The sequence below is a fragment of the Carassius auratus genome, chromosome 12 (assembly GCF_003368295.1).
Source record: "Carassius auratus strain Wakin chromosome 12, ASM336829v1, whole genome shotgun sequence".
Lineage (NCBI taxonomy): Eukaryota > Metazoa > Chordata > Actinopteri > Cypriniformes > Cyprinidae > Carassius > Carassius auratus.
Genome location: NC_039254.1, coordinates 2,141,988 through 2,153,522, shown reverse-complemented (window position 1 = coordinate 2,153,522; position 11,535 = coordinate 2,141,988). Strand labels below are relative to the sequence as shown.

At 38.0% G+C, this 11,535-nt stretch overlaps 1 protein-coding gene across 1 annotated transcript; it reads right to left on the bottom strand.

Moving 5' to 3' along the window:
• Positions 1 to 7,226: 7,226 nt before the first annotated feature.
• LOC113112145 (uncharacterized) lies at positions 7,227 to 8,658 on the bottom strand. Its single transcript, XM_026277599.1, has 4 exons — positions 8,546 to 8,658; positions 8,353 to 8,432; positions 7,783 to 8,064; positions 7,227 to 7,539 (listed from the first exon to the last, which is right to left on the bottom strand). The coding sequence occupies exons 1-4, from the start codon at positions 8,656 to 8,658 to the stop codon at positions 7,325 to 7,327; spliced, it is 690 nt and encodes a 229-aa protein (XP_026133384.1). The 3' UTR covers positions 7,227 to 7,324.
• Positions 8,659 to 11,535: the final 2,877 nt, after the last annotated feature.

Sequence of the window (11,535 nt, the reverse complement as noted above, 5' to 3'; positions counted from 1 at the left end):
TCGTGCGCCCGATGAAACTCTCTATAAAACAGAAACCAACATCCAGAGTTATATATTCAGTAGTTAGAGATACATCAGATAGTAGAGTACAGTGTGTAGTTAAGAGTGGAGTTAAAATAAAGATGTGTGTTTCATGAGCAGCACATGAGAACTCGTACTGTTATATGCTGTTATATCACATTTCCACAAGATTTTGTTTTTGTTTTTTTGAAAATGATAGTCATGATGATGATGATGAGAACGATGCTGAAAGATCCCACAGCTGCAGCGATGGCAGTATCCTTAGATTCAGGACCACCTATGGTTTTTAATGGTTCTAGAAAAAAGGTGCATTTAAACGGTTTAGATTACTGTTTAAATCATCAACATTAATTCAGCACATAAGACAGCAGGCAGTCAGATTCGTCACACATATTTCCACAAAACACCTCTGCTGCTGAGAATCTGATCAATCTGACACAATCCCACACAGAGACAAATCTACAATCTCCAAACACTACTCTGATTGAAATATTTGAGAGATTTGTTACTTTTTAGAAACCATAATCATCCACCAGTTAGACCCTAAACATGCCAATATTGCAAACATCTATGAATTATAAAAAACAAAGCCAATGTGTTACCTTTTATATCCACAGTGAATTCTGTTGTTTTCAATCCACAGATCGCTTGCACAAAGAATCTGAATTTTTCTGTCACTTCAATTTTAGTTGGAGTGTAGCTGCATGTGAAGTTCTTCCTCTGATCACAGTTCACAGGAGACTCTTGTTTACAGATTATTGAGTTATTGGGGAATATAAACTTATACATTTTCATGCAGTAGTTGTCACATTCCTGAGAGACTCTGCAGGTGAGATCTACTTTTTTCCCCACAAATCCAGTCACATCATCACAGCTTACATTGAAATCTGGAAAATAAAATATATGATATGACAACTAAAAAAAAAAAACAATTCAACATCTTGAAATACAGTGACTATCACCTTAGAGAAACAACTAATGAATAATATCACAGCATTATGTATTTGTACATTAAATTTAGGATTTTAAATTCCCACATTCTCTTACTTTCAGCTTCACAGACAGCAGTAAAGGTCCAAACCAGAATGAACAGTTGCACAGCATTTACAGTATTCATGGTTGTGATTCTGCAACACAAAAAAGATTTGCATTAGAAATAAAACTTAGAACTAAGAAGGATTAGACATAGAGATTAGATAGAGACTTTACAGAAGACAATTTACTGATAACAAATGTCAGGACTTATCAGCAAAACTTTATCGGATTATAAAAATATAAAAGTCCTAAATACATATATAAAAAAAATAAAAATAAATGAACAATCCATATAGACTACCTTTATGGTGTTAACATATTTAAAAATCACTTGAGGTTGTTTAAATGATATAATTTTATTTTGTTTCATGAACTATTCCTACATCTAGTGCATCTTTAGATTACATATTTTATTTGATTTAATTCATATGCTTAATATAATAATCACACAGTAAAAAAAGTCTGAGAATAAGTTGTACATATGCAGTATATCACACTTAAATAATTTAAAAGGTTTCACACAACATAATAAATCATGCTTAAATTAAATATTATGCAAAATATTAGCTAAAGTAAAGCACTGAGAGCACATAATGAAACACATGAATTTCCCGTAGTTTGTTATGGATTAGTGAAGGCAATAATTTAGTGTTCAGAGAGGTATGCTCACCTGCGCTCAGTGTGTCTTCACAGTGAAAGAGTTCATTCCACTCTGACTCTCTCTGAATGATCACATGAGATTAATAAAGCTGGGGCTTTCAGTTTCAGTATGACTTATGCAGTGGTGGGTGTAACGAATTATAACTAGACTTGACCCGTGTCAGACTTAAGCCACAAATTTTAGGGCTTAAGACTTGCTTGACAAATATTCATAAAAGTCTTGACTTGACTTTGACCTGGTATTCATGACTTGAGACTTTACTCGGACTTGAGTTAAGTGAATTTAAATAACTAAAAGTCATTTAACATATTTATTGTCTTATCGTCTTTCGTTCAATATATATCTGTTTTTTTTTTCGAATGCACTGCAACCTGGTTTAGGTTAAACAAGATATTCTTTCACTTCTAACTCTATTTTACATGCAAATATAGCCGAAATCACAGCACAGTCATTGTCTTTATCTTATGTGTATTTGATTTCATTAGACAATGTCATGATTATGAATCAGGATTTTTGTGCAGATCCCTTTCCCTAGCAAGGAAATTCAAACTGCGTCCTCTAGGGGGCCCTATGGGGAACACCTCGTCGTGACCCGTGTCTGAAGCATAAATTGAAAAAACACCAACGAGTTGGCCGGCGACAGCCTCTGACGTTACTACCGGCACTGCTATAAACACAGGGGGGCTTCTTCTTTTTTTTGAAGCACCCCTGGGCACTGCCATTGGCTAGCGGACCCCCACCTGCTGTTAGCATTCCATTGACTCCCATTCATTTTGGCGTCACTTTGACAGCGAATAACTTTACATCTGAGGCGTTTAAAGACTCCATTTGTCCATTAATTATTTCTAAAGAAACACGAAAATTTATAAAAGGCTCCATTACCTTCTATCTTACGTTATGGTCCCGTAGAAGCAGTTTTTGTAAAAAATAGGCTAACGATTGCGTCATAACCAGCGACTCTCTGTCGCACAATAGATAAATTACCGTATGGGCAGGAGGAGAAGCTCCCAGGCAATCTTTTGCTGTCTATGAGGCTATCGGAGGGACGTGGAGGCATAAAGTCAAGGGAGATAATTAATCAGAATACTTACCAAAACTTGCTCCTCTTCACGCTCGCCTTATCTGGAAGATTCGGTGGGTGATTCAGATTTCTCTCGGCACAGTGATTTGAAGACGTACTGGTTGCTCACGTGACATCTACGTCATGAAGCTCAGTTTGAGTCTGCGCAGTACGCCCGACCCCCAGGAAGTGTGTGCTTCAAATTGACTTAATTTTTCTCCATGAATCCAATGGGGTTGCTGTGTCTATTTCTTTTACTGTCTATGCTTTAAACAGGCACCGGGAGAACATGTCATTCTCTTATTTTTCTTCACTTACTGTTCTGTTTGAAGCGTGCATCTGAAAGAACCAGTAAGAGAGATCTTTCTCTGTCTATCATGGCGACTACTAGCAAGTGTTTAGACAATGCGTTCATCAGTGTGGGCGTTATTAGACACCCGATGACACATGCGATGTTTGCGTCATTTGTTTTTGGTGAAGAGCACGCATGCAATGTCTTTGAGGAGGCAATCTGCATGCATTGTGAGCGTTTTTTCAATGAAAAAGCTCTGCTCTCATTCGTCCCTCTTTCCGAGGAAAAAGAAAACAAGGAAAAAAGGCGGCCATTTGCTTCTCGCAGTTCAGGACCCGCCGCTGTTGAGGCATGGAGAATGAGCTTGTGAGAATTTCAGGTGGATCTTTCTGAATGTTTAGAGAGGGACTTTCCCTTCTGCGCTCGTAATGGCGGCAGACGAGAGAGAGCCTCAGGAGGATGATGTTATATCTTTAACACTTTCTGATACTGAGGTTAGTGCTCTGCTTGTTTTTTACCCAGGAAAAGCAGGAGATATTTGAGGATGGTGAAAGAGTTGAGGCTGAGCCTTCTCAATTCTCCTGACCTGCGTATGTAGAGCTGTTGGAGGTTATGGATCACGCAACGGCAAAGTTAGACTTGCCATGAAAATGAGCTAACCAGGTGATGCCGTGAAGCTGCCTTGATGAGCGTTATCTTTCTGACCACAGCCTTCCAGCTCAGGTGAGCCTTCCATTTCTGCCCTTTCTCCATAAAGAGATTGAAAAGAAATGCAAGTGGCCATTTTCTTCTCGCATCCATAAGTTTCGGCATTAGAGTTGTGCCGACATCGAGGCGATGAGCGAAAGCGGCTATGAGAGTATGCCCCCTGTAGAAAAAGCTTTATTTCTGTGGGGGAGACATCCTCTCTTAATCTACCTCCTTGCCATCTAAGCCCCTTCAAGAAATACATCTCGCTTTAATGGCAAGGCATAAGCAACAGCACGTCAGGCTGTGGCTTTATTACACACGATGGTGGTGCTTCAAGCATATGAGACTGATTTGCTAAGAGACCTGGATAGAGGTGATGGCCTCTATCCTGATCAGGTAACTGAGCTGCGAACCACGGATCCGTCTCCATGCTACCAAGAAGGCCGCCTCTGCCATGGGCAGGACTATGACAGCCATGGTGGTGGCAGAGAGACATCTGTGGATGAACCTGGCAGACATCGGGAAGAAAGAAAAGGCTTTCCACTCGATGCTCAGGTTTCGCCTTCTGAACTTTTTGGTATTTCCACTGAAACAGTTCAGGGAAGTTCAGGGAGATGAAGACACACTCCACTGCTTTCAGATCCTTCATTCCACGTAGGTCCAGGTCTGAGCCCAAACAACATAGGGGTCCTGGCCTGTCTCGATCTGTGGATCAAAGAAGGGCACAGAATGCTAGTGTCGTGACTCGCGCTCCTCCCCCACCTGCAGGCACGGGTTAGAGGAATTGTGGGTCACGAGGAGGTAAGCAGAACCTAAGGGATGTGATCTGTTTCCTTTGCAGTGCTCAGTTACAGTGTTTACTGTGACGAGTGGGGCGGGGCCAAGAGTCGTGGGAATGGAGCGAGGCCGGTGGAGTTATTGGGAAATCAGTGACACCTGCTCCACTCCACGGCTTTATTTTGTGTTTTAGTTTTGTTTGTGCGTGGCAGTCGTCCACGAGGGACTGTCGTGCTGTTTTTTGTGTTTATTTTATTATTAAAGTTTTCATTGGAGTGAAAAAAAATTCCCTGACACACTGCTGGCCTGGCACAGCACTGCAAGGAATTCCATGGATGTCCGGCCAGGTCATCCTGAGGGGTTTCCTGGCCGGTTTGTAGGGAAGTGGAGGTGGCAGTTACAGAAGTCTTCTTGTATATGTTGCCTCAGGTGATGCTCTTTTTCCCCAGAGTGCTCCAGCAGTATTTCCACAGATTGAGTTGATGACTCTCAAACATACTGTTTTTGAGATGCACCATTCCATCTATATACTGCTCTATCAGAGTGCCATGAGAGCCCCTCCTTAGAACAGTATTTGAAAATCCATGTTGTGGTAAGTATGTAAGTGAAGTCTGCGCACTTTCTGAAATCCACACTGTGGTAAGTTTGCATGCTAGTGTTGCGCGTTCTTTCTAAAATCCTATATGGTGAGGGCTTTGCGCGGTTGCTTCGTGCCCTTTCTTGAGTTGGTAAAAGCCATTCATCTTGGGCGCCACTCCACCAATATATCCTCGGGTACCTATCCAAACAGGGTGTTACTACTAGGGATCTGTTGAGACAGCTCCCTCAGCAAGCTTATGCAAAAGCAAGTGGTAGCCCCTGTGTGACAGGCAAGACTTGGTATAAAATGCTAGGTTCTTAGCCATATCCCTTTAAAGGAATCTTTCCTGATTCCAAGCCTTCAGCTCTACCCCGGTGCAGAGGCCCTAACAATTAAGTTGGTTCTTAGGCCTTAGGTTAAGCTTAGGCCTTTGGCCGTAAGGTTTACTGTCACAGACAGCTATCTTAAAGTCCCAGGGGCTTTATGGTAGAGTTGTTACTTATTGTTCGCCATGATTCTGGCCTGCACTCCCCTCAGCATGGCACTGTGGGTATACTGTTTCCCATAGTGCCCCCTAGAGGATGCAGTTCGAAGTTCCTTTGAAAGGGAACGTCTCAGGTTATGAATGTAACCATGGTTCCCTGAGCAGGGAACGAGACACTGCATCCTCTAGCTCCCTGCCATGCTTCGGATGCAGGCTTCAGTTAAAGAATGATGTGTTTTCCCGGTGCCTGTTTATATTCGCACCGGAAGTGACGTCAGAGGCTGCCGCCGGCCAACTCATTGGTGTTTTTTCAATGTATGCTTCAGACACGGGTCACGACAAGGTGTTCCCCCGAGCACCCCCTAGAAGACGCAGTGTCTCGTTCCCTATTCAGTGAACCATGGTTACATTCTTAACCTGAGACGTTTTAATGGGCCGCTTTCAGTCACTATTTCATATTCATCCTGTTGTCTTACAGCAGAAACAAAAAATATACTAGTGGAAACAGTTATATTGAGAATTTGGCTGCATTAAGATACAGTTTTTTTTTTTTTTTTTTTTTTTTGCAAGTGGGATGCATTGTAAATGTTTATTCACTGTTTATAAAGAAATGGCAGCTGTTTTTGACATAAGCATGTGCACAGTACATTGTCTAATAATTAATCTTAAGTGTTACTCTTTGAGTGAAAGGACTATAGATAATTTATAAGGATGCATAATTCACGAGTTCACCCTTACATCTAATCTGAAGACGAATAGTAGGCATATTTTGGCGTGCTGTCCTGGGGGAGGGGTCCGAGCCCGGAGCACAGCACGAACCCAAATAACTCCCCCTATCCCCAATTTGGGATAAATAGATTAGAAGTGAGGAGCTGGGGTGGAGGAGGGATGCCGAAAAAACTGTCGTGGGACAGGAGGTAGGAAGACTAGCTATATAAAGGCTTGTGTGCTATTTAAGATGATTAGCTAAACGAGATGCACCTGTGCCAAATTGGATGATTATCTGATGGTGCTTCTCCCGAACTTTGTTAATAAAACCACATAAGAAAAAAAATCATACAGTTTGTGAACCCAACCATAAACCAAACCCTAAAAAAAAACTTACAAGCACAACCATGCACACATACTGTACACATGCAAACACATTCACTCACAAATATTAATAAATCACACTAACTCAAATCACTCCTCTCTCTCTCACTCTCTCTCTCTCACACACACACACACACAGATGCACACACTCACACAGATTAATAATGTACAATATAAAAAGGTGCAAGGTTTGTGTGATTCAATTATTCATATTTTTTCTTGTTGTTTTTATTCTTTTGTTAAAAAAGAAGGATCTAACTTAAAGGGATACTCCACCCAAATATGAAATTGTCACTTACTCCCATCGTTCCAAACCCATAAAATCCTTATGCCCAAGCCTTTTGGAAAATTGGTGAGTTTTGATACTCTGACCGCGACATGTATCGTGGGAAACACATCCCACAGAACAACCACCTGAGCAGTCTACTCATCAATTTAACTTTAATTGCATTTGTAGATGGTGTTACAGCACCGTCTATAAAACAAAAAACCAACATTCAGAGTTATATATTCAGTAGTTAGAGATACATCAGATAGTAGAGTACAGTATGTAGTTTAGAGTGGAGTTAAAATAAAGCTGTTGTGTGTTTCGTGAGCACAACATGAGAACTCATACTGCTGAGTCGATGCTGTTATATCACATCTACTGGAGCAGTGGTGTTGTCCTCATCATGTTTAATGCAAAGAAATGTCCTCTTCTGGAATCCACAAGATTTGTTAAAGTTTGTTTTTGTTTTGTAAATGATAATTATGATGATGATGATGATGAGAACGATGCTGAAACAGCCCACAGCTGCAGAGATGGCAGTATCCTTAGATTCAGGATCATCTTCTTCAATTAATGAACCTAGAAAAAAGGTGCATTTAAACGGTTTAGATTACTGTTTAAATCATCAACATTAATTCAGCACATAAGACAGGCAGATCAATCTGACACACACAGAGACAAATCTACACATCTCCAAAAACTACTCTGATTGAAATATATTAAGAGATGTTACTTTTTAGAAACCATAATCATCCACCAGTTGAACCCTTAACATGCCAATATTGCAAACATTTACTGAACTATAAACAACATATGTGGTACCTGCTATATCCACAGTGAATTCTGTTCTTTTCAATCCACAGATCGCTTGCACAAAGAATCTGATTTTTTCTGTCCCTGAAGTAGTTGGAGTGTAGCTGCATGTGAAGGTATTACTCTGATCACAGTTCACAGGAGACTCTTGTTTACAGATTATTGAGTCATTGGGGAATATAAACTTATACATTTTCAAGCAGTATTTGTCACATTCCTGAGAGACTCTGCAGGTGAGATTTACTTTTTTCCCCACAAATCCAGTCACATCATCACAGCTTACACTTAAATCTGTAAAATAATATATATATATATATATATATATATATATATATATATATATATATATATATATATATATTAGCAAAAAAAAAAAAAAAAAAAAAAAATATATATATATATATATATAAAATATATATATAAAAATATATATATAAAATATATATATATATATATATATATAATATCTTTCTTTCCTTGAAGAAACTATTCAATCACAGCATTATATATATTTTTTTTATAATTCAATCTAGGATTTAAAATTCTCACACACATTCTAGGTGAATATTATTCTCTTACTTTCATCTTGACAGACAGCGGTAAAAGTCCAGACCAGAAAGAACAGTAGCACAGCATTTACAGCGTTCATGGTTGTGATTCTACAACAGAAACACATGCCATAAATGTGTATCAAAAATGAAACTTCCCTATTTTGTTATGGATTAGAAACCCAAAGGCCATTATTTCATATTCAGAGAGAGTTATTTCTCACCCGCTGTCTGTATGTCCACCGTCTGAGTTCCACTCCGCCTCTCTCTGCTGCTCATACAAGCGTTTAAATAGTCTACGGCTTTCACTTTCAACCTTAAAATGTAATTCATTCATACCATAATGATGATGCCTGCCGCAAGATCTTACTGATGTGTCTGAGTACACATGTGTGCGTCTACTGTCATCAATTCCTCAAATATACAACATACATTTCTAATTTTCACACAATTTCTTCCAGAATATTATGTTATGACTTCAAAACAAATTTAACATCGAAAACTCATACTTTTGAACATTGTCACATATACACATATAGCTTTATCTATAGAATGATCCGTGTGGTGGGATGCTTTTCAACCAAGGGAGTGGGCTCTCTCATTATTCATCCCCAAAAACACTGCCATGAATTAAGAATCTTCTTCCAGGATGATGGAGCACCATGTCACAAAGTCATAAAGAAGTGGCTTGAATATCATTACACTGAAATTTTGGATCCGTGGCCTGGCAACTCCCTGGATATCAATCTCATAGAGAACCTGTGGTCAGTCCTCAAAAGTCCTCAAAAGCCCACAAATTGTGATCAACTCTGAGAACTAATAAGGCAAGAATGGATCCCCATCAGTCAGGATTTGGCCCAGAAGCTAATATCCATAATTAATTTTTATTAGCTTCTTTTAGGGGTGAAGGTTAAAGGTTTAATGCATGCTTGTCACTAAAGTTAGTCGCATGCATTTGTTTTTAACTCTTGCCAGTTCAAGATTCTCTGAATATTTAGATTTTTATTTTTGCACACTCAGATTCATATCTCATGCAAATATTGTCCTGTCCTAACAAACCATACATCAATGGAAAGCTTATTTATTTATTTAAACCTTATGACTGGTTTTGTGGTCCAGAGTCATATTTGCATAATATCAGCTATCAGCCACCTTGCTGTAGTAGGTCTATAAATATTAATCAGCAGACACTGAAAAACTGATGTCAGTAAATGCAATAAAATGACATTGCAAAGTTGTTATTATTTGTGTTGTGAAATCAGTCAGTGGTTGATGTTTGCCGCCATGTTTACACCTGTTGCCATACAACACTGTCTGGTGTTTTTCTGCAATCTCTACTGACTGCTGATGATGGAATGAGTGATTTTCACATGATAGCTGTTAGCTTAGATAGGAACATTTTCTTCTCTTTCTCTAAAGGCATATTACTTCCCAGAAGTCACTAAAACAAATTACTTTTATTTGCAAGCATACTTGGCAATAAAGCTCTTTCTGATTCTGCAATGCAATATAAGTTGCTTTAAATTAAAGTGTCTGCCAAATGCATAAATATAATTAATTCCTCAGCTTTCATAAAACTAATCTCATATGATTTAAAGGCTTACACTAAAATCATTTTATACCTCCAAATCTTTATTGTTAAAAACCTTCAAGTATCTAAATATTCCTACAGAATATGTCAATGTAACTTGTCTTACACCAATAAATAATGCATACAAATAGATCAGCGCTTTGTACCATTCATCCACTTTATTAGTTTAAAAGCTTACCCATAAACAAGAGGATATAGATATTCATCTGTAGAGAGTATCACAAGTCTTTATTCAGTTCAATGTTCTTAAAAACAAGACCCTGTACAAAACCACAGCATTCACACTATTAGACATATGCATGTGCCAAAAACAACAACAACAAAAACATTTCCAAACTATTCAAATGACCTGCACAATACTTCATTATAGATTCACTGAAAGTACTAAAAAGCAAAACCAAAACCAGTTTGAGTTTCGCTGTGTTTCCTCATAAAGTTCACAGAGGCTTGAGTTCATTACAGTCACATATACAAATATACACACTGATCAAACAGTAATTGAACAATAATATACTGTTCACAATTATATACTGTTATTTCACAAAAAACAAAATAAAACAGAAGCAGCGTTTTAAACTAACAACCTGAGTTATGCATTCAGTAGTTTAAGATGTAACAGATAGATTATAGAGTATTAAGTTTAGTGTTGTTTAAATAAAGCTTTTATCTTTCAGGAGCACCCCACTGATATTATATCTAATTTTTTGGACAATTACTGTTGTCATTATTGCACTTTTTGTAAATGATTTTCATTAAGATTATGATGAGGATGATGATGGTGATGAATACAGCCACCACTGGCGCTATGACAGTATCCTTAGATTCATCTGCTTTTACTAATGGTTCTGGAAGATAAATTTTAAACAGTGTAAATATTTTTTAAATCATAAACTCAACTTCAGTCTATCAGTCTGCAGACAGTTAAAATAAAAAAAATAAAATAAAACTTCTGCTGCTGAGATTCTAATCTGACTGATTTCTCAGGCAAATCTACATAAAATCACTAATTTATTTAAATAAGCAACAATATTAAATATGTTACCTGATATGTTCACATAGAATTGTGGATAGGAAAATCCATGCTGTGTTTGCACAAAGAATTTGAATTGTTCTTCTATTTCTGCAGTTGGACGGTGGCTGCATGTGAAGCTATTAGGAAGCTCTTGATCACAAGTTGTTGAGTTTTTATAGATCTCAGGGTATATCAACTTGTAATTTTCAATGGAGCATCCATCACAGGACTGAGGGACACTACAGTTGAAAGTGACTTCATTGCTCACAGTTCCAGTCACATCACTACAGGTTACATTGCAGCAATCTGAAAAAATGACAATGTATATCATATAATAATGCAATTGAATAACAAAAAAATCTATTTTTGAAATCTCATGAAACTCAGATTTTAACATATCCAGATTTGTTGTGTCTGTGTCCATATTATACAGAATCTACACTGCATTATGTGTTTTGTACATTAGATTTTCAGTAGGATTTGATCTCTAAGCCAAGAGCAACATATTTTATTATTTATTATGAATCGTAGCTTCTTTGCATACAATATATTTTTTTTTTAAGCAGAATAATACAGAAGTCTCTCTCTGCATACAATCTCTTCCCGACTGT